Source organism: Canis lupus, chromosome 34, assembly GCF_003254725.2.
Source record: "Canis lupus dingo isolate Sandy chromosome 34, ASM325472v2, whole genome shotgun sequence".
In the NCBI taxonomy this organism is placed as follows: domain Eukaryota; kingdom Metazoa; phylum Chordata; class Mammalia; order Carnivora; family Canidae; genus Canis; species Canis lupus.
Genome location: NC_064276.1, coordinates 22,629,378 through 22,652,322, shown reverse-complemented (window position 1 = coordinate 22,652,322; position 22,945 = coordinate 22,629,378). Strand labels below are relative to the sequence as shown.

General features: G+C 36.2%; 1 protein-coding gene across 6 annotated transcripts in view; it reads right to left on the bottom strand.

Moving 5' to 3' along the window:
* Positions 1-4,988: 4,988 nt before the first annotated feature.
* The window catches only part of LOC112645830 (interleukin 1 receptor accessory protein), a 128,178-nt gene continuing 110,221 nt past the window's right edge, over positions 4,989-22,945 (bottom strand). For 2 of the 6 annotated variants that reach the window (XM_025425354.3, XM_025425355.3), the window contains 3 exons: positions 21,430-21,573; positions 19,984-20,127; positions 10,188-11,029 (listed from right to left, as the gene is read on the bottom strand). In XM_025425354.3, the coding sequence (XP_025281139.1) occupies positions 10,311-11,029; positions 19,984-20,127; positions 21,430-21,573 (1,007 nt within the window). In that variant the 3' untranslated portion in view covers positions 10,188-10,310. Of the gene's footprint in view, positions 5,312-7,598; positions 7,672-10,082; positions 10,166-10,187; positions 11,030-13,983; positions 17,280-19,983; positions 20,128-21,429; positions 21,574-22,945 lie in introns of those variants that run through there. The other 4 variants (XR_004811900.2, XR_004811899.2, XR_004811901.2 and 1 more) reach the window with 4 other exon arrangements.

Sequence of the window (22,945 nt, the reverse complement as noted above, 5' to 3'; positions counted from 1 at the left end):
GAAGTGATGAAACCTAACCACAGCAGTGGTAAGGAGTGTAGAGAGGAAGGCTGTCACATAGATTGTGGAGAGTATATTGAGCCATAGAGGAAAATAATATATTATGCAGAGCGCTTGGAAGAACTGATGCCATAATTACCAACTGACCCTGAATCAACATAGCACTTTATTTCATTTTTCTAATATCATGTAGATTTTAAAACGATAAATATGTTTAATGTTTTTCTCCTTCAATTCATGAGCCAGAAATACTCTATAGTATAATGTAGGTAGAGAGTGTTTATCACAGTTTAGTGTTCTGTCGTTTTGAGCCTATTTAATAGCAACATCACAAACAGAACATCTGCCAATGAGCCTGGTACTGATTCCAGCCTCAGCTGTTATTGTAGATTGAGTGTTAGCAGGGGTGGGAGTCATTAATGGGTGGGTGGCAACCAGGCAAGGCACAGCACAGCTGGGGCTCTCTCCACCCGTACTAGGTCATGGATCATCAGTCTTGAAACAATGCCAAGGGCCAAATTTAGTGATGCTGGATGTAGTGTTGGGAGCCCCAGGATTCCAATATTGGAATTCATTTTATAGGTGATGAACAAAAGCCTACAATGGTGCCTTTTGTATAACAATGCGTCTATAATGGAGGGGAATGAAGAAAGAAAGGGGAGAAGCTCTGTTACTTTGTTTCCAATGATAGTGGTCATGCTAATTAATTTGATCAAGGAAACATGAATGGAAAACTGTTATGTGCTTGTCATCATGCTAAGCGCTCAAATTGGAGATTCAATATATAGCATTAGTCCATGGGAGCTTACAGTATAGCAGGTGAAAGAGAGATATAGAAATTTATCATTCAATAACAGAAATGTTCTGAACAACACAAGTATAAAGGAAGGAGCATCCAACACTGCCTGAGAACGTTTCATAGGTCTGAAAATGCTGAACGAGCATTTACGTGTAGGGGAGAAGAGTGGGTATTCCACATAGAAGTAATATTAGCAAAGGCACATGGAACATAAAAGTACATGGCATATCCAGGAAATAGTGTTTAGAGTATATGTAGTTTAAATTCATAGAATTCTTGGGGAGAAGAGAAGGGAGGAATTTTGAAAAGATTTTTGGAAGTAGAATCAACATTTGGCAGGCAATTGACTCAGGATGAGCAGAGAGGAGAGATCTCTGAGATTTGGTTTCACTTTGTGTAACCTAACTAAGTTTTTATGTACTCATGAAGAATCAAATTTCTTAGACATCTGACTTCAGATTACTTGAGAGAATGATGGTTATACCCTATAACACAAGGAAAGTCTTGCTTTCTTATTATTACACTGACTCCTAGAATATCAGAGATGGAAGGACATACAATGATGCTTGAAATGCAATGATGGGAAGAACATTGCATAGTTCAGTGCTTAGCTCAAAGTCTCATAGCAAAAGAAAAAAATATATAGAGAGTTTGAATTAGAACTCAGATTTCCTCTTCTTGCTGCTGTTTCTATACTGTGTAATTTCAAAATTAGGGTTTATTTATTTATTTATTTATTTATTTATTTATTTTGCATCATGAAATAAATGGACATATATCATGGGTAAAAAATAAGGGTATAAAGCTTTTAGGAAGACAAAGGGTAATATTTCTTTAGTCTCATTTACGAAGTAGTGACCTTGAGACTTAAGATTAAAATTGGTTGGGATCCCTGGGTGGTGCAGCGGTTTAGCGCCTGCCTTTGGCCCAGGGCGCGATCCTGGAGACCCGGGATCGAATCCCACGTCAGGCTCCCGGTGCATGGGGCCTGCTTCTCCCTCTGCCTATGTCTCTGCCTCTCTCTCTCACTGTGTGCCTATCATAAAAAAAAAAAAAAAAAAAAATAAGAACTAAGTCTAAACTACAGAAGCATTCTTTATGACTCCTTGGGAAGAGCCCTTGCACTTTTTAAATATTCTTTCAATTTTCACTAAACCTTGGAGGCTGATGTGTGTGATACGGGAGAAAGACAGGGTTCTTTCAGTATTACTCAGTGATCAAAGAAGCATAGAATGATAATATCCTATAGACTTGTGGGTCCAATTCCACTCATTTTAGGGGCTCAGAAGTCTGAAGCTCAAGGAGAAATGCTTTGATTTCTTATATATAACCATTTCAGTTCAGAGCTAAAGTGAGAAGCTGGTTTGCTTTTTTTTTTTTTTTTTTCTTCTTCAGAAAAAGCAATTACCTCTTCATTTTTCCTCTTGCAGCGGCTGCTTTTTGGAATAAACAGTCACTTTCAATCTCTTCGGAGGTTAAAATAAAAGTTGTTTCAATACTCAAATCCAAGACCAAGAATGTAGCTAACCAGCTTTGCTCATCTCCTCTCCTTGCAGCTTTTCAGAGCCTGCTGCCTCTTTGTGGACTGGAACAGAATGAGAGAAAGGGGAGGATGGGAGGGAGGAGGAGGAGTTGGAGAGAGACAGGGACAGAAATGGAGAAAAGAAATGGTAAAGTAAGAGAGCCAGAAATACCGGGGGAGAAAAAGAGACAGAGGTAAACAGGACTATCGATGGTTGAATTCTTTCCCACTCTACATCTTCTACCAGGAAAAAGTAATGTCCTAGCCAGAACAAGACAGCTGTCATTTGAGTTGTGGCACCTCTACAGCTAGTCAGCTTACCATGCTAGGAACAAAGTTAGGAAGCCTGAGGACCCATCACTTTCCCTTTCTGGACTTTAATTTATTCAACTGAAAAATCAGTGGCTGTCTACATTATAGTGCTGCCTCTAAAATATGTCCCCCGATTTTTTGATATTCCTTCCTTCAAGAGGTAGAGCCGAATTTCTTTCCTCTTGATTTTGGAAGGGACTTAGAGACTCGTATCTAACCAATAGAATATTGCACAAGTGATGATATGTCACGTTGAAGACTAGGTATTGAAGGGACTGTGGTTTTCTCCTTTCTTTCTCTCCTTGGAATCTCTTGCTTTGGGGTAAGCCAGCTGATGTGTCACTAGGATCTCAACCACCATATGAAGAGGTTCGTATGAATAGGCACTTAGGCTTCCTACCAAAACTAATGTGCCTACATTCGGAAGTGGATCTTCCAGGCCTGGTCAAGTTTTCAGAGGGACATAGCCCTGGTCAACAGTTTGACAGCCACCTTGTGAGTAGCTCTGAATAAGAAGCACCCAGCTAAGCCTCTCCCGAATTCTTGACCCAGACTCACAGAAAATGTCAGATAATCAATATTTGTTGTCTTAATCTACAACAGTGTAAAACAGTGTCGTAATCTACAACAGTGTAAAATCTATGGCAGTGTAAAACAGATGCAGTTTCCAAAAACTGTTTACTTGTTCAGAGTCTTTTTTTGTAGTCTTCAACATTTAGAGTTGTGTGAAATTGTATTGTTTACTCTTTAATTTATAGGTATGAAAGATAGACTATGTGCTCTGGAAAGTAGCCCAGTATATAACAGGTTAGGGAATTTCTCTTGAGCCTCTTTCTTTTCCTCAGCTTTCTTTTATACCATCATCACCATAATCATCATCATCATCATGTCACTACCAAGCATGTAATTTCCAGATGTTAAAAGTTCACATTATATGATTTTACACTTTTAACAGTCTAATGAGGTAGATATTATACTATACCCATATAATATAGGAGACAATTAAGATTTTGAGAGCAAAAGTGTCTGAAAATCACAGAGTAAAGAGAACTGGCACTCCAGTTCAGGTCTCTTGATTCCATGATATCAAAAGCCCTTATCATAGAAACCCCCATTCAGCTTTATTCTTCAAACCCTGACACTTACTCCACATTTCAGCTGTCCAATCTGATATTTGGGAATTGTTACAGATCTCCCTTCTCTTTTACATTACAGTATTGAGGTTTATAAATGAGTGAATGGCATCCCTTATTCTCCTTTATTTCTTTTGGTTCTTCGAAGTCATTTAATTGTCTTTGCCAATAGCTAAGTTGTTGTACCTTGAACACTTTGTCGTATTGTAGATGACTAATGACAAAGATGTAATAAATACTAGCGTTCCAGCTTTTTTTGGCTATCCAGTTGATTAACTACATTGATTATTTCTATAACTTTATAATCTGCAGTTTATTTTTCTCATATTTTATGTAATTTCATAGCAAAATATGAAAATGAAGGACTAAAATTCCAGTTTTTGGCAGTGAGTTTTAAGGTTTGCTCTTTAAGAAAAGAACTATTGTCTAAAAGATCAAGAGTTACTTTTACCTTTTTTCTTCTAAATTTATAATATGTCATCACTGATTTTTCACTGAAACATTTGCAAATATTATAAAGCTACTTAAGTCAGTTATGCTTTAGAAGAGTATACATCTAAATCATTTTGGGAGATTTAGTAGTGTGAGATAGGCCTGAAATATGTGCAATTTTTTATAAGAACCACTTGCCTCAGGTGTTTTGAAACATGATATCGAATTATAAATTAACTGCAAGCATGTAGCATAGTTTTTGACAATAGAAAAGTAATAAGTTGTTAAGGTTGGCTTTGTGTCATAAATGAAAAATAAAGAAATACATATCACCTTTGATCTTGTTTTGTTTTTTTCAGTAAAACAATAGAGTATTAAAATTCCTATCACCTAAAGTAGGATAAAAATAGCTCAAGATCAGCACTGGGTGTTATACTATATGTTGGCTAATAGAACTCCAATAAAAAAAATACAAAAAAATAAATAAAAAATAGCTCATGATCTGAATTCAGAGTTGGAATCTTTCTGCTTTCTTTCTATGAGCCCATTTCAAAGAGCCAATTTTTCGTCTCTAAATATTATTAAGTGCTTTGTATTATCCAAGAGAAAAACCTCATAAATTATTCTCTAAAGAATTTTGAGTATGTCAACAATCTCCTCACTATACTAGGCAATCTAACTTTTTCTCTGTTTAGTATCATAACTTGTTAGTATGCATCCAGGCTCCGTAAGCATCAATCTTCACCCACCAAAGAGAGATTTCTTCATGACCAAATGATACTTCACAACATTAGACATGTCATAAAAATTCAAATCTTTAATACAGAGGATCCAAATTGTAGAGACAGAAGAAGCATAGATAGCAACTGATTTCATAATATCCACAACAGCATTTGTCTCTTCCTTCATCTGAGCTCTAGCATGTTCAGTGCGAATTCCTCATTTAGCTCTTCAGATAAATGGATCAAGGGAGGCTTTCTAATGACTGTGTTACATGCTCTGCTGTGTTCTAAATGTCTTCAATCCTTCTGAGGCTCCCTGGATATTCAAAAATGAAATGGCTCATTGACAGATGGTTTGAGCATCACATTTTTAGAGAATTACCTAAAGCCACTGAATGGAAAATAACCAAATACAGAAACTTGTTAATTTTTAAGAATGCTTTTCCTCAACCAGGAGTTGTAATTAATATGCACACCTTCAACAAATTCCCTCTGGGAAAATTAGGGACAAGCCCTATTCAATTCTGTACATTATTTATTCATAACTATCTATTTGACACCTTGGCAGGTGTATTGGCAGGAAGATCCTTCCATTTCTTCTTTATCAAAATATGTAACATACCTCCATTTGTACTTCTCTTGCCTCTTCAAGCAATCTCAATATCACATTATTAGGCAAAGACAATGCTATATGTTCACCAGGTTCCATGTCATTTTTCTCTTCCCAGGAACACAGGAAAGATGCATTTTCCCACCTTCTCTATGACTAGATCAGTACTCACCGCTAATTTTGTCCAATCAATTCTAAGTGAGAGTAATAAGTGCCATATTTAGGCTGAAGTTTAGAAGCCAAACATTTCAGATGGCAAAACTACAACAATGTAAATCCCTATCTGGACACAGAGCATAAACAAAATGTTTTATTATATAAAGCTACTGAAATGTTGGGGTTATTTGTTAGCAGAGCATAGCTTATCTGAATCTGATTAATACATGTGATGACTACAGCAATCCTACCAGATTCCAAATGTCAGTGTCGGATGCTTCATATATTCGTAACACACTGTACCAATAACTCCTCTATATAATTGTCTCCTGTGCCAAGGCAACTCAAGGGGTAAACATGCCCTATATTTTCATCTATTGCCTGCAAACACTTTGTTAAAAGGATGATTTGTTGTTCTCCTTGGCTGGAGAAAATCAGAGCTTACAAGGGTAAAAGAGGCGTTAGAGATAAAAATTAATGGTTCTTAAACTTTTTGTGCATCAGAATTATCTGGAAAGTTTATTCCAAGTGCAAATCTGCTTCACTCGAGGTATCTTCATTTAGTTATTCTTAGATAGGTCAAGAAATATGCATTTAACATGAACCCAAAATGGTTCCAGTATGGATGCATCAAGGAACAAACATTGAGAAGCCCTGGACCACTAATAAAGCTTTTCTCCACTTATAACCTGAATAATAATATAGAAAATATGGGAAGGGTTTGAAAACATTCTTACAAGTAGTAGTTGACCCATGGAGTACCTTATCTGAAATGTCAAGGGAACAATATCAAAAAGCAGACTCCTAGACAACACCCAGTACCCAGTAAATCAGCTCCTCTGGGGGAGGAACTTCTCCCAGGATCTCTGCTATAAGATGCCCCTTGCAAACAATTTTTAGGCACAAAAAAAGCTGAAACAATTGCTGTAGGGACAGATTGTCCTTCTCTGTTCTTATATCTTTATAAACAGGCCAATTTATTATTGATGGCTTTTTCACACACATTAGTTTTTACCAATCACTTCAACCTTTTAAACTGGAAGTGAATACATTATTATTTGAGCTTTTACTAGTTACAAGAGACGGTAACTAGAACTCACAGTATAAGTCATAACTGCTGAGAGATTAAATTTGCTTTTCAAGGTAAATGGTGGATACATTTTTATTTTCCATTAAGACAAGTACAAATAATTTCTTTTGAGAGAAAAATTATAACCTGATCATAAAGTCTGGAAGACACAAAAAATGGGTCTACTTTTAAAATTCTTAAACACATGTTATAATATTAAAAAATGAAATTATATAAAATCATAATATGACAATGCCAGATGACACATCAGATATTTGATATGACATTTAGTTAGCTGCTTGTGGGTTTACATTAACTGACTTGTTGATTTGAATGTATAAAGGTCCAAATTAAATAGTTACAATTGGAAATACTTCCACATGAATCCTATAGGAATAGTTCCAGAATTGGCACTGGATCAGGTGTTAGAAGCCTAGATTAGAGGCCCAACCATATTGCTAATTGGTTGAGTGTCTTTAAGAAAGTCACTTAACCTGGGTAGTATGTTCCTGCTATGTACTGCTTTTGTGCATTTTTTGTGAGAGTTAAAAATAAAGATAAGGAAAGAAGTGCTACATATGAAATCAGTTTGTGACTCATAAATCATTATGCAAATGTAAGTTTATACAACCATGAGCATGATTTCACTATGGGAATAGTATTGGCCAACACTTATCAAGCACTTATAATATGCCAGGCACTGTGCTATGCACTTACATGCATTATATCATTTAATGCCCACAAAACCCAGTGAGGTTAATAATATTATCTCCACTTTAGCTAGTAGGAGATTAAGGCTCAGAGAGCCCACAAACACGTAATTAAGAGAGAAGCAATACTCACATTCATCTCTACTTGATTTAAAACTCCTGCTCCTAAATAGGCAATATTTCTATGTAAATGATATCCATTTAACCTGCAATCATATCATATCAATTATGAATATGCATGACCCATGAGGAAATTTTCTTAACATTTGCCTTACTGAAATATATGACACTGAATATTACACTCAAGCATAGCATTTTGGGTCAGAGACTAATAACATAACTGCCTAGCCTTTCTTCATACAGTAAAAATATGGTGCATTATCTTTCTGACCCCTGTGTAGCTAATGCCAAAATCTATGACTTTATATTGCTTACACTATCCTTATATTGTTATGGAAATTGAAACTGACCAAAACTAACTTAGTTTTTGAGAACACAGTTATCTATAACTACTCATTCATAAGAACTCATGTTTAATTTCCATGCCTTTGCCACTCATGCCATTATTGCCTTTATTTTTTTTTCACACGCAAAAATAATTGATAAATGACAAAAGCAATTTCTCAATTTTTCTAATGGTATTTTATAGTTGGGACACTGAGCTAATAAGGAATAAGACTGATTATGGGTAAACACATTCGCTTTTTAGAATTTGGAACAGCATATATTACTCCCTTTTAATAGGTTGGGAGAGAAACTGCTGTCTGTCTTCCAAATGAAGATTCTTGAACATACGTTAAGGATGGATTAATGTCCTCAAGAAGAAATGCAATATAGAATATGGATTGTGCTCAATTATTTTCTGCTAGATATTCAGGTAGGGTGGCCTGTCATTTCTTAATTACAAGTTCCATGATAAGTCACAGTTACTCTGGGGTGTCCTTATTCCCACCTCTTTTTCTTTCAACAGGAAAAGGATGTAATTGTTTCAACAGAGAAGGGATTTTCTGCTTTTCTCTCCAAGTGGAGTAGTGGAATGAAATGTCTTTCTCTACCCATCCTTCACTATTAGTGACTGAAAAAAGCTGACACTCATTGGGCCATCGCTCACTAACAGTGAGCACTAATGTATTGAAGGTGACTGCTCATGTCTGGTAAGGTCTTCTGCTCTTTTCGTTCTGCTCCTGTTCAGGGGTAGCAGATTGTGCTTCTAATTTTCTTGCAGTAACCTCACCAGACAGGGAGCCTGTACTCTTCCATCAGAGTAGATGGAAGGCACATTATTTTCTAGCTTTTTATCCTCTGATGAAATGGTAGGTCATATCAGCCTTATTTTGAGGATTCAAAATCCTGTGGGGATTTGATGTGGGGAGGGAACAGAAGTCTCCCATTATGTCCTTAGGTCCAGCGCATGTTCTTCAATCTCAGCATTGCCAGGGGCACTTGAATCCCCACTCAGGTATATATTCTTTTGGTGAATACTTTAGTTCTGAAATTACAAACTAGTGGCCCTCGGGGTTACTACATGTTCATGTGTTTTGGTTGGTTCTTCTTTCTTTCTTTTATTTTAACTCTAAGACAATCCATAATTGAACGACTACATACAAATATTAATTTTTAGATTATTTTGAAAAGCTGGACAATCCACCAACATTGGGCCTGAGTGACAACTATCATGATGGAGCTGAGAAGAAGTTGCTACCTTTTTAAGAAATATTCAATTACCCACAGGCCCAATCATGTCTAGTATTTCCCTCACTGGAAGATCAAATGCCATGTGCCTTTATGATTGTGTTAAAAGATTTCAAGTAAAGAAATATGTATCTATACCTATGTCCTTATACACATCGGTCTTAGATGGACAGCATGTGTATTATCCTTATATCTAGCCTCTTTCTCCCTCTCTCTTTTTTTTTTCCACTTTCTTATTCTTGTAGTCACTTGGACTGATTGTCCCTTCTCAGAATCTTGAATGAGATGAAGAAATACATACACCAAATGCTACACTGAATCCTTAACAATATGAGATTTTTGAGTAAACTTCCATTCTATTGGAAACATTTTTCTCACTCTATTTCTATCCTTTCCCAGATCTCCCCTCCATACACATTAGAAAGAAACTAAAGATACACTTCAAACTTTCCTAGTACCAAAACTAAGTCTTGATTTCCTGAAATGGAATATTCTTCTGATGTGAATTCAAAAGCCATAAAAAGAAGAGGGAAGAGAGACAGGTAAAAATTTGTTAGTACAAGTGAAATCACATAAAAATATAACTTTATTGATGCTAACAACTTTAGGCAGTTTATAGAACACTAGTTTACAGTGAGACGGAACACCATGTATCCTTGTTAGTGTGTTTGGTCCTTCCCGGGAAAATGTGCTGTAGGCTTTTAGTAGAGATTAGTCCCACAGCTTTCACCAGAATCAACTCATTTCCACAATGCTCTCTTGGAATACACATACCCTATAAGTATCATAGCCCAAGTACATCTGACTGACTTCTAGTGTGAGGTTGATCAACAAATTCAAAAGAAACACACTTAAATTCTTTGCTCAGTTTGAAACCATTGGGCAAGATAGAGGATCAGACTTTAGGCAACTTTCACATACTGACCTTCTAGGGCTCAAGAAGAGTGTGCTCTTCTGAGGCCGTTAGAGGCAATAATTCTGGATTCAGGTCCTCAGGTCTTTTGTCTCCTAGAAATAAATAGTTTTTAAAAATCAATAAAGGGGACACAGTCTGGTAGTCCATTAGATGATAAAAATGTCAATTACTCCCATAGGTTCATGACACAAAGAAGGCTGGTATACATACATAGCAGCCACCACCCACCACATGGTATTATAGGATATAGAAGTCATTGTTATTGGATAAATCCGTGAAATGGTGAAGAGCAAGGGCTGAGATCTGGGAGGCAGGGGGTTCCAATCTGGTGCCATTTTGAATCCATTGAGTTTCTGATTCTTGGGGAACGGGCTTACAGAGGTGTGTTTCCCACTGGGGCTGGGTATGTATCTCTGCCCGACTCTTGCTCCTAAGGTGACTCTCTCCTTCACAGTAGGTAACACAGCAGCGACAGGCTGCAGAGGGCTTCCCTCTGTGCTTGGACATTGTATCTGGAGCTGCAGAGGTGCCTGCAACTCTCTCTGTGCCCTGGAGTTCTGGGGGCTCTTTCAAACGACTTCTCCTCCTTTGAACATGGTCCAGACTGATGTCAGACTGGGAAGAACAGCTTTCATTCCAGCCAGAGCTGGCACTCAGACTTCTCAGGGGAAGAGCCAACCTCAAGGCCTTCCAGAATTTAGAGCCAGAATGTTTGGACTTTTCTCCTTTCCAGCTCACAAAAGACACAGATTCCTTCAGCTGTAGAATGCTTGGGTGTGGATGCTCAAGGGGGCGGTACTCAACCACAATGAGCTTGGTGGAAATGGAGTTCTGGCACATGATGCCCAGTTTAAACTCCAGCATGCTGATGCTTTTTTCTGTCACATAGTCTGGGCTCAGGACAACAATCATCCTTCGGCTTCTCTGAATGAAGTCAAAAACTGCTTCCACTGTATCTACAGGAAAATGGAAAGATAGGACAATGCCTAGTGAAAACTTACATGTACTGTAGTTCATCATTGTCCATGCTACAAAGGAGAGGCAATAAATAAACACTTAAGAATAAAGTACCTCAGTGTCAAATAATCTACCCAGTTAATGAATCTCATTTATGCCACTCCTATCAATGATTGCTAAACCTCTGCTACCTTCAAGGATGAGGAATTCACCACCTCTAAAAGCAGCTAATTTCAGCTGTTTGTAAATTTTTTTTTTTAAATATTCTTCCCTGCCACTTTTATCTGGTGGTCTTAGATCTGATATCTTCAAATATTTAAAATATTTCACAACTATTTTAACCTCACTGTATTTTCTTCTCATCTTTAGACTTAGATCAACTTCAGAATTTTTATCTTTTTCCTCAAAAGACATGGTATCAAGTCTCTTCTCCCACTTTTATCATTTTCCCCTATCATGTACCTCCTAAGAGTAGAATTTTGAACAGGACTGAACGCGACGCTCCAGACATAGTCTGATCAGCAAAGAGCAATAGGGAATTACCAGCTCCTAAGAACCACACAGATTTATCTCTTGATTCTTAGAATTTTGAACACAACATCAGATAATTCATAGTATTGATCCTGTTATCAACTAAAATCTTCTTCCTTTTTTCATGTATATGTATGAAGAATTAGACTAAAAATCAATTAAAGGGGTAACAACATAGACAATGGTCAGGAATTCATTAGCTAAAGACTTCTGACAAAGCATTAACTTTCTATAGTAACTGATGTGGATTTGGACAGAGATTCCACTGGAAGGTCTCTGGGATAAATACAGTGCTTAGCTCATCGTGAGATTTAAGGGCTTAAACAATGTGATTTTTCTGAAGGAAAGGATTTCCAAATGTGTAAAACACAGCCATTGACAATTCTGAAAACAGGTGCTGCAGACAGGCCATAAGGTTGAGTATCTACTCTTTTGGGGCCAGGGATGAAACAGTGATGGAGAGACTTTATAGCCTGTGAAGACAAGCTGAAAGTTTGCAATGAATTTGATCATTATGAATTTGACAAAGAATAAAGGAGCTGTGCTCCTTACTAGATTAGTTCTTTCCAATTAGTAAATTTAACATGAATTTGAAGAGTAATTGGAAGAGACATATGCTCAATTTTTAAGACCTTTTAACTAGTTTTGTCAAGAGTGTAAAGTAACTTTAGAGAGTTTTCATTTTGATCTTAGAGGTTAAATCTAAACTTTTATTTATCTTCGAAGCCTCTGTGTGTGTGTGTGTGTGTGTGTGTGTGTGTGTGTGTTGGAAACTGCTTTGTCCCAGTTCTTCTGAGAATTTGTGTAGCTGCCTTTCACAAACCTGAGAATGTAAAAGTAAAAAATCTACTGCTTCTCCCGTCTCATGAGAAATACAATATAATCTTAAGGCAACATTGATAGATTTCAGCAAAAAGAACTTTGTGTGCTCAAATTCTGTGTGCATGCATGTGTGTGTGTTGTGTGTTTTACTTCAAAATAATCACATTAGGAAAATGTACACTCTCTCCAATGGGGATATCACTGTTGAAAATAAAATGCTGTCCTAGGTCCTCTAAAGAAAGACTCAATGGCTTTTTTTTTTTTTTAATTTTGGTACCCCATCCTGAAAATGCAAAATTTGCATTTGAAATAGGACAAAGCTAAAGAAACAGATATGAATGGTAGAATTCAATGATATTGAGGAATGGCTGGAGAAGATGCTTATCAGATGGGAGATGGTCTATACCTGAGGGTCTTCACACAGTACTTTGAAGGAAGCTGCCTTCTTTATGGCATATTTTAATATTTTTCATATTGTAAAAACTGCAGTTGAAGATGTGAATTGGTATTTTTTAATGCTGAATATTATTCAGAGAGGGAGTCATAAATTAGATTATTATTCTGTTGGGGTCAAAAAAGTAAGGTATGGCTATAGACTGATGAGACCAAATTTTTTTGTGTGGTACTAAGTTATTTTTGAAGTCATGTTTTCTGATCTAGATTTCATCAATACTCTAGAATACTCCTACCTTTAGAAGTCATAATCTCCCTGGAATTCACCTAGAAGAAAACTAGGACTATAATTTTGTTCTATAGCTAGGTTATTGGTGTATGCAACAGCAGCAAACCTCTCTCAATCTCTCTTTTTCTTAAACATGAAGTGTAGTAAAAAGGGGGGGGGCAGAGAGGAGGCACCAAATTTGAAAGATGAATCTGAATTCAATATTAGTGTATCCACTTATCTATATTTTTATCTTAATATCTTTAAATCTGAGTTCATCCATCTATAAAGTACACATAATAAGAGCAAACTTAGAGTATGGTTAAAAATTTAAAATACCTCTATGTAAATGTCTATACACAGTAGACATTTGAATTAATGACTCTGGTTAAATTATTACTATTCAATGTCTAGTGAACATAATATTAAACTAATGTAGGGCTAATGGTAATTGAATTTGAATCAATTCTTCATGGTAACCTTAGAGAATCACCTTAAAATGTGGATTTATAAGTGAATAATACTTTTTAAAAATTCTGTTTCTTTACTTTAGAATAGGTGTGAATAAAAAAATACTACTGCAACATTTAATCTCCTCACCCATTGTTCTCTCACTCCTGCTCTGTTATTCTTTCTCTGTCTCTACACACACACACACACACACACACACGCACACATGTGAACTCACACACACACACACACACACACAACCATGCATGGTATACTAGAACAATTCATTTTATTTAAATAACTCTTTTATTCACATGTAAAGAAAATGTTCTTGATATAAAGTTCTCATTTCTCTCAGATTTCTCTCAGAAAGAGAAATTTAACTAATATAACTTCTAACATTTTTATGTGTATCATTAATACTTCTTACTCTCATTTCTTATGCCCAAACATGAAAATAAAGACATAAAACACATGCACAAAATAAAATTCAAATCTGAAAATAAATGGTTTATTTTTAAAATAAACAAATTTACAAATCAAATGGAAAATGAAATACAAAACTTTATGAATAAAATAAAAAATAATAAGATAATCTTAAAATATTAAAACCTATGGGAAAAAAATGGATAATTAGCAAGTGGAGTGATGTTTTTGCTTCCCAACACAGTGGAGTACTTGTTTATTAGAATCCTAGGGAATCACCTAAGTTACAATACAGAAGATAATTAAATAAATTTTATATGATTATGTAATTAGACACTTTATATGTCATGGTTCTTTGTTAACTTGGGTGCAGAAGATCTTTATATCATATATCTAAAACCATTAAGATTGTTTTTAATTTAGAGACATAGTTTTTTAGCATTATAGAGCAATTTCTCCTTGCTCTCAAAATTTTATTTACCCATCTCCCTCAAAAATTTTGTATCAGGCATCCTTTGAGATATAAAACAAACAAAAAACCTTGAAACAAAATTATCTGAGAATGAGACATATTTGGATATGAGATGTTTTAGATTTTAGCATTTGGAAAAGTTCAATATCAAATACTAGTATATAAATAGGAAAAGGAATATCAAGAAATTTCTAGGGGTACCCAAAGCGTTTAGGACAAATATCGAATCCAAAAGTGCAAAAAGAATGCCGCATTGGCAAACGAATGGACCCTTGTGGGGGAGACTGTCCCCCATTACCTAACATTCATGCAATTGATATTCCAAGCTTATCTGGAGTCAGCTCTCCTCTGGTCTTGAGGATGAAGAGCTAACAGGAGGAGTAATTGTGGTTTGTAATAAAGAAAAGCATTAGTGAGAAAAAAATAGATCGAAGAATGACTCCATATCATAGCTTTATAGTAAAGAATTCATGAAGCTTTTTTTCTTCAATTTAAAATATAACTTCAGTATACAGAAATGATTTATTATGGACTTTAACACTGCTGAAGGACACTTAAATGCAGAAGATACTTTTAGAATTACTTATTAACATTCATAATGCTGTGATAAGGGTTCTCTTAAATTATGAATTATGGTGTTTCGTAGGATACTCAGGTTTATTTATAAGTATTTTATTTTCCTTTTTCTCTTACTCAACAGTCCAAATAGAGATTTATCTCCCTGGTAGTTGAACACTGAGATTATCATAGTTTAGTTTCTATGAGTGTGTGCTTGTGACATTATAGATGATCAATTAATGCCAGAGGACTGGTACTGCTCAGCAGTGACCATAGGAGCTCTGTGTCCAACAGAATCCACTGCACCCAGATCAAATGCAGCAGCAATAAGTTATTTATATTAATTTAGGGAAGGCGAGAACCAGCAACTACTACTCTGTGAGCTGTGAATTTACAAATAATGTACAGAAAACATTGACACAAAAGAATCACAGTAAAAACATAACTTAAAAGCTGGATAAGAGTTCCAGTGGTTTGTAATATTTTGTGTCAATAGCTATTTAAAGTCACATGCATGTGTACATAAATGTGTGTGCATATATACATATATACATACATACATATATACACATACACATATCCAATTCATGTGTATATATATACAATGTAGATATATATACATATTTAATCCATGTGTACATATATGTATATATGTTATGTGTGCATATATGTATCTATGTGTGTGTATATATGTATGTATACACGTACTATAGATATTCAATACTTTGTAAACTCTGGACTTAGTTTTCACTTTTCCAAGTCTTAAGAACAGTACAATTTTATTTAAAACAAAGTGAAACAAGTTTCATGGAAGAGACTTTTCAGACTGACTTGTTTGGAGTGAGTGTATTAACTGTACCCACGAATAAAATATTGGAAATACTGGGTGGTCCAGTTAATTCTCTTAGAATATTAATGCTAAAAGCAACTCACAAGGTCACTGAGTCTAACTTCCACACTTTACAATGGAGAGATAGAAGCAAGTGAGGAGAAATCACTTTCCTAATATTCACATTAGCAAGGCTGAGACAAATAGTTGAACACCCTGTTCTGTGCTTTTTCTCACAAGCCAGAAAATGCCTTAAAAGCATTTTGCTGTTATTTTACTCTCTCTTAGCACCATTAGAAGCTTCCTGTCAGACCAAACCAAGTGTGGAACCATCTGCAAACTCTAAATGGTTGATACAGGGTACAGGAGATAGGGAAGATGAAGTGACAAATATGGGTCGACCTGCAGATATCCAGTTTACTGAAATAAAAAAAAATATGGTAGGTTTTTCAAATTGAGAAATATGACATTAATGACCAAGATGGAGGGCACGAGGGATTTAGCAGGAAAAAATGCATGTAAGCCCTTTAAAACCATCATAAGGAACACTTTCCAGTTATACTGCTTCGTGGTGTCCTATGTGGGTGTCAACCTGGCTGTGAATGCACACTGCACAGCAGAATGAGCAAAAGAGCCTGTTATCATCAGCTCAAATACATTTGGGCACTGATTACCTTTTTAACTTTTGAGTGAAAATACAAAGAAAATGACTTGGAGACTCATAATGACCTTGCTAACAGATGAGTTATCTTTAGGGGTCTTGAAATTCACAGCAAAAGTCTGCCAAACAGTGTTAAGATCAAAAAAAAAAAAGAGAGAGGAAGCGGGATTAGAGATGTGGGAGCAGGGACAGAGGATGCAGAAAGGGGAAATTTGCATCAACCGAGTCTTTGCCTGTGAAGAACATAGTGATGTCAGATGGTCTGATGGTGACAGACTGATGGCACCACCATTCTAAACCTTAGTATTGCCTGAGGAAGCAGAACAACCAGTTATATAGTCATTCTGGATTTATCCCTATGGGGAGGCTTCAACAGCATTCTTTTCTGTCTGTGAACCAATAAATTGGGAATCAAGAAAAGGAATTCCTTTCTGGAGTGCCCTTGGTTCCTTTGACCCCTTTCGTTGTCCCTCATACATTTTTCAAGGATGAATAGGAGAGACCCTGCTCGCCACTTCTAGACCACCTGGAACTTTTCTTCACTGGCATGGCCACCTGCAGCTGCTTCCAGAACCTGCCCTGTGGATACTTGGATTTCTCCCCTTTCCATTTAATGACCGTGAGCACCGTCTTAGCCCTCTTCAGCTCTTTCACCTTCGTCTCCTTCACCGCTTTGTACTGTACTAAAATGACGTTGATGCTGCCCCGAGAGGCCATGTTTTCTAGGCCAGCCTTGAGCTCCAGGAGGGCTTGGGTTCCCTGGAGCACGTAGTTGGGGCTTAGGACAACCAGGAGGCGTCTGCTTTTCTGAATGAAGCTCAAGGTCTCATCTGTGACAACTGAGAAAGAAAACACCATGGGGATTAGTGTTGGCCAAGAACTCCCCAAAAGCCTGGGGCTTGAGGAGCAAGTGTAGGGAACTTAGGGTAACAGCTTACAAATTGAGTTGAAACTGTTATCAAGAACATTTGCAACATCTTAATCCTTAGACCCACTCATTCTGTCCAATAAACGCCATGTTCCTTCAAGATACTGAAAACTATATACACATTTCCACCCCCAAAAAATTCCAAACAGGCCCAAAGCCGAGTATAATGAGAAATAGATGGGTTGTACAGATATCAATTTCTTCAAAATGCATGGCACACTGCAGTTCAGCCAAATAAGCTCCTGAGACATTTGTCCCCAACAGTACCCATGTATTCACTCTCTAAAGCCAGTGGCTATTCAAAAAGATAATCACTATAGAGTCAAAACCATGGAAATTCATTTCTCGCTAACATAGGAAAGCAAGAGTAGGAACATTCATTTTTCTGAAAGTTCCTCTCCATTGCCAGACTCCTACCCAACTCAGACTGGTATCACTGTGTCCTTAGAATAGGAATTTTAAAAAGTCTAGACAACTGAATGGCATTTTGGCTGGTATCAGATTCTCAGCTCAACTTCCTATTCTGCTCTCTGCTCTAGAGCCTAAATTAGTCCCTAGATCTTTCTCCTTAGACTCCTATCATTACTATGAAGACATGTGTTTCAGTAGCTGGTAGCTGATGTGTCTGCCTTCACTAATAGGCAAATGCTTTCTTCAGCTCCAAAAAGAAGAAGAAGAAATGGGGAAAATGGAAATTCAGTGAAATTTAATTCTCTTGTCAAGGGCTCTGATTAGTTCCTGTCACCAAACTCTTGGGAATAATCCATCTCCTCAAGGTTACTTATCTAGGACTGTATAATCCTTTAACTGGGGTTCAGAGAGAAGCCAACTCCAGGGAATGCAAAGCTATTTCATGGCTTCTGACACGCCCCTAAGCAGCCATTTTGCCCCTTCATCTTCACAGGTACAGAGGCAAATTAAAATTCCATGTGCAGCCTGGAGGAGAATCCAGGAATAAGTAATTATCTACTCCATGCAGCGTTGCTGGAGGCAGATGATGTGTAAGCATGGAAAGAGACCCACAGGCACAGAGGATGAAGAGCAACAGGGAGAATGCAGATAGCAAGGATCGACCATCAGAAGCAAGATGCAAGAGTAATTACGGAGAACTTGGATTCTTCAGAGAATTACAAACCCCTATTGAAGGGTCATTGTTGTTATGCTATATGTCTTTCTTTTTTTTTTTTTTTAATTTTTATTTATTTATGATAGTCACAGAGAGAGAGAGAGAGGCAGAGACAAAGGCAGAGGGAGAAGCAGGCTCCATGCACCGGGAGCCCGATGTGGGATTCGATCCCGGGTCTCCAGGATCGCGCCCTGGGCCAAAGGCAGGCGCCAAACCGCTGCGCCACCCAGGGATCCCACTTTTTTTTTTTTTTTTAATTTTGCTATATGTCTTTCTATAACTTTTTACACCATAATAAATATTTGTTGAATGGAGGAATGAACGGATAAATGGATGAGTAAGTGACTTAGGTTTTAAGCATTAAAATAAGTGGAATGTGTCCCTTCGTTGTATAATCAATTTCCTGGCAAAATGATACTGAAAGAGATATCCACTGTAGATCACTGGCATGATGGGACTCTAGGTAATGACTAAGGAGATAAAATAAGTGGTCCAGCTAATTTGAAATGAGGATAAACATTTAAGTATATTTTGTATCTCCATTATCCATATAATATTGTTTAAACACCTGAAATGATTCACATAAACAGGATTGGAGGTGAGGAAAATTAGTTTGTTGTGGTGAGGATTAAATACATTACATGCATTTCAACAGTAAGAAGTTTGGCAGGGGGTTTAGGAGTGCTTCTATGTATTTATTAAAACAGACTCAGTTGGATCATCACTTTGTATGTTACTGGGTGGATCTGAGAATTTGAGATGTACTTTTATTTGAAATCCATTCAGCAATTCAAGTTTCTTTCTTTTTTTTTTTTTAACCTACTAGAATATAGTGGCCTTTAAAAAAATTTTTTAAGCTACATCTCAAATGTACAAGCTGGAAAGGAAGAAACAGACCCAAGAAAAAGGAGTGATTTAAATAGCGTTGGCTTGCCAGAAAACAAATGTGTGGAAAGGAAAATTAGCAAATGCCACAGGGAAATTTTCTAATTATTATCAATGAATACGATAAAGAAAGATTCCATGCACTCACTTCACAAACTCATTCTTAGTAAAATCAAGTAAGCTTCAGTCTTTGTAAAAGTGTTGTTTAAACTCAAAGTTTGTAAAAAAAAAAAAAAAAAATTCTAGGGAAATTAATGCAGATTAGCTTAAACCTTCTAAAAATCTAAATGTATGTAAAGGAGAACATTTAAAAATGAGGCATTTAATAGAATTATAATCCACTCTGCATCCACACTTTTCTGATGTTGAGTTCTTAAAGCTTACAAAGGGGAACACTTTTAATGCCATAAACGGCACCTCAATAACCTACAACTCACCATGTAATTTTATTCCTAAATAAGCCTCTATTACATCAAACAACTGGACGTTAAATATCCAAAGATGCCAGCACAGAACTCTGTCATGACTCTATTACATGACCCCAAACTAAGGATTCCTTTTGCCACTCAGGGTGGCATCATTTGTACTCATGTGAAATACCTACTTCCCCCAGGTAGACTGTCACGGTCAAAGATGCACAGCTTGTATCCAAATTCATTCTCCAAAACTCCACGGAGGGTCAGTAACACAAACTCTTCTTCCTCAGCGTTCCTTGCGTAAGATACATAAATATCATATTCCTTTCCATCTAGCAAAAGGAAGAGAGATCCAATGTAAATTGGAAAAGTTTCACAATAGTATTGCATTTTTTTCTTAAATCAAACTTTTGCATACTAGACATTTTCACTTTTTTACATGTATGAATTATCTGACAGATTTCAGGGTGGTTTCCCACTTGTGACAGGGCTCCAGGCAAAATGACTATTTTAAGGTGTAATTGTAAATTTTATCTGATGTGTCTTCTACTCTCACATCACTAAGTATAGTTTTTACAGCTAAGAATAAATGAGGTTTGGCTCATTCAACTATGAATTAACCCAATCAGGGCTCAAATAGTCGATCGTAGGTGCTAGCAATTAATACCATACAGAGAATTTCTAGTTTCTGTCCTACTTTGTCACTACTAATATATTAGAATTATAAACTGAGCAAAATTTTAGAAAGTGTCTAAATTATTTGTACCTGAAAATAACTCCAATTAAAAATATACTTAAATTCAATAAACTCACCTTTCCCAAAGTTGCCTAATTATAAACAGCACCTCTCAGTAAAAATATAGGTTATTTGTCTTTTCCACAAAACTACTGAATGAAAATCTTTTCAGGATTAGTCTAAAAATCAGTACGTTTCATTGTTCCTTTCTTGTCACCATGCAATTTTGCACTAGTATGGTGCTTCTAAAACTTTAATGTGTACTTGAATCATTCGGGAATATTATTTAAATGTAGATCCTGCTCGGAGTACAGGTTAAGCTTAAGATTTTCCTTTGAACAAGCTCCCATGTGAGGCTGATGTGGCTGGTGCATGGACCACCCTTAAGTACAAAGACTGTGGGCTGTCCAGTCACAGTTTATATAGAGCTATCAAACACTTGAAATGCAGCTGGTCTGAATGGAGAAGTGCTGTAAATTTAAAATATAACACATGCTAAATTATGAGATTTTGATTACCAAGATATAAGACCAAAACATCACCATTAGCTTTTAAATATTTGTTGTATGCTAAAATAATAATATTTTGAATACATTGGGTTCAATAATATATTTAACATTAATTTTCACTTTCTCTTTACTTTTCCTACTGTGACCACTAGAAGATTTTAAATTACGTATGTGGCTTGCATTATACATCTATTTGGATGGGCTAATCTAGACCAAACACATATTGGGCCAAGAAAGCAAAATAATATACATTAAAAGGATTTGGAATAGTAAGGGCTGAATCAAAAAATAGTTTGATTAGATCTTTCAGTTATTCTCGCTTTTATCAAGCTAACGTGTTTTCTGAAAATGACAGTAGAAAGTACTTACATCAAACTTTCATTACTCACCTAAAATGGTTTCATCTGTTCCAAAATGAGCCCGGTAAAATAAGACCATCTCCAGCCAGTAAACGTGGTAAACAACAATGAGAATCACTACCAGCAGGACTGTAGCTCCAAAACCACATGCTAATTCCACTGTGTATCTTGGAGCTATCAATGGAGTGAACAACAGAGAAACAATTGATTTCTACGTGGTGATCACAGTGATCCATCATCCCGCAAATAGCTGATAAGCCAAGCAGCTGAGCCATGCACCTGACTTCTATGTGTGAACAAGCAGAGAGATAACATGATAGGGCTTAAGCACTGTGTTTTAATACCTGTGTCATATTTTATCTTTTTGTTGCCAGCACCTGATGTGGGTATTTTTAACTATCAGATGACTTGAATAGAGTTTGGTGTTATATAAATTAATACATATTAATTTAATTTAATTTATTTTTTTAATTAAAAAAAATAAAAAGAAAAAAATAAAAAGAAAAAAAAAGGATAATAGAAAAAATAAATAAATAAATACATAAATAAATACATATTAATGGTATATAAATCATATATTAGTTGTATACACATTTTTGCACCGGAAAGGATTTAGAAGGTCATCTCATTCAACTCATGATCTGATATGTGAATCTCCTCAAAAATATTTTTGAAAACTGTAATTCCATCTTCTGTTTACCTATCTCTTGGGATGGAATCCTTACTACCACCTAGACCAGACCATGATACTGATAGAATTTTAATTGTTGGAGCATTTGGATTGAGTGAAAATCTCAATGTGTTTCCATTAGTTTTAATTCCATCCTCTTATCAGTGCCATGTGGAAAAATTTAATCACCTTTCCTATAAATTTAGGGAAAAGCCTCAAAAATCTTATTTTCTTTGGGCAGAGAGAGAGGGTTTCCACCAAATGCTGAGTATGCTTGGCTTTGAAAGTATCTCTCGGTTTATAGTTCTAGTATACACATTCTGAAATGTAATATCCAGGTATGGACAGATTTCCATATTATCTGCTTACTTTTATATTAAAGGCATTTTATCAGTTTCTTTGGAACTATGAGAAATAGGAAGAGGCAATTTCTGACTTCCTAAAAACTAGATAGGTATTAACTCAGACCTGTAAACAAGGTCTGTCATGACCAAACCACTAACCACTGTACTGTCTCATTTACCACTACCTTTCCCACAAAAAACATCAGGAAGGTTTCACTTCATATCTTTGTTCGTACTTGACTTCTGGCAAGAATAGTTTTTTCTCTTTCTTTAGTGTTCAAGTCCATGCTCAAGTGTCATTATTTTGTATAAGCTTTTCTAGAATGAAACTCCTCTTGCAATCTGGCATCTGCCTGGCAGAAATTCCTACTCTTCTCATTGTTTATAATTCTATTACAGCATTTATATTATACTGTAATTTGTCTAGAAGCCTGCTTCTCCATTCTCTCTTCCTCCCCCCCTAAACTATACATCTATAGTCTTCATTTGTGTCTTCTTCATCCATCCTACCCCTAGGATACGTAGTATCTCA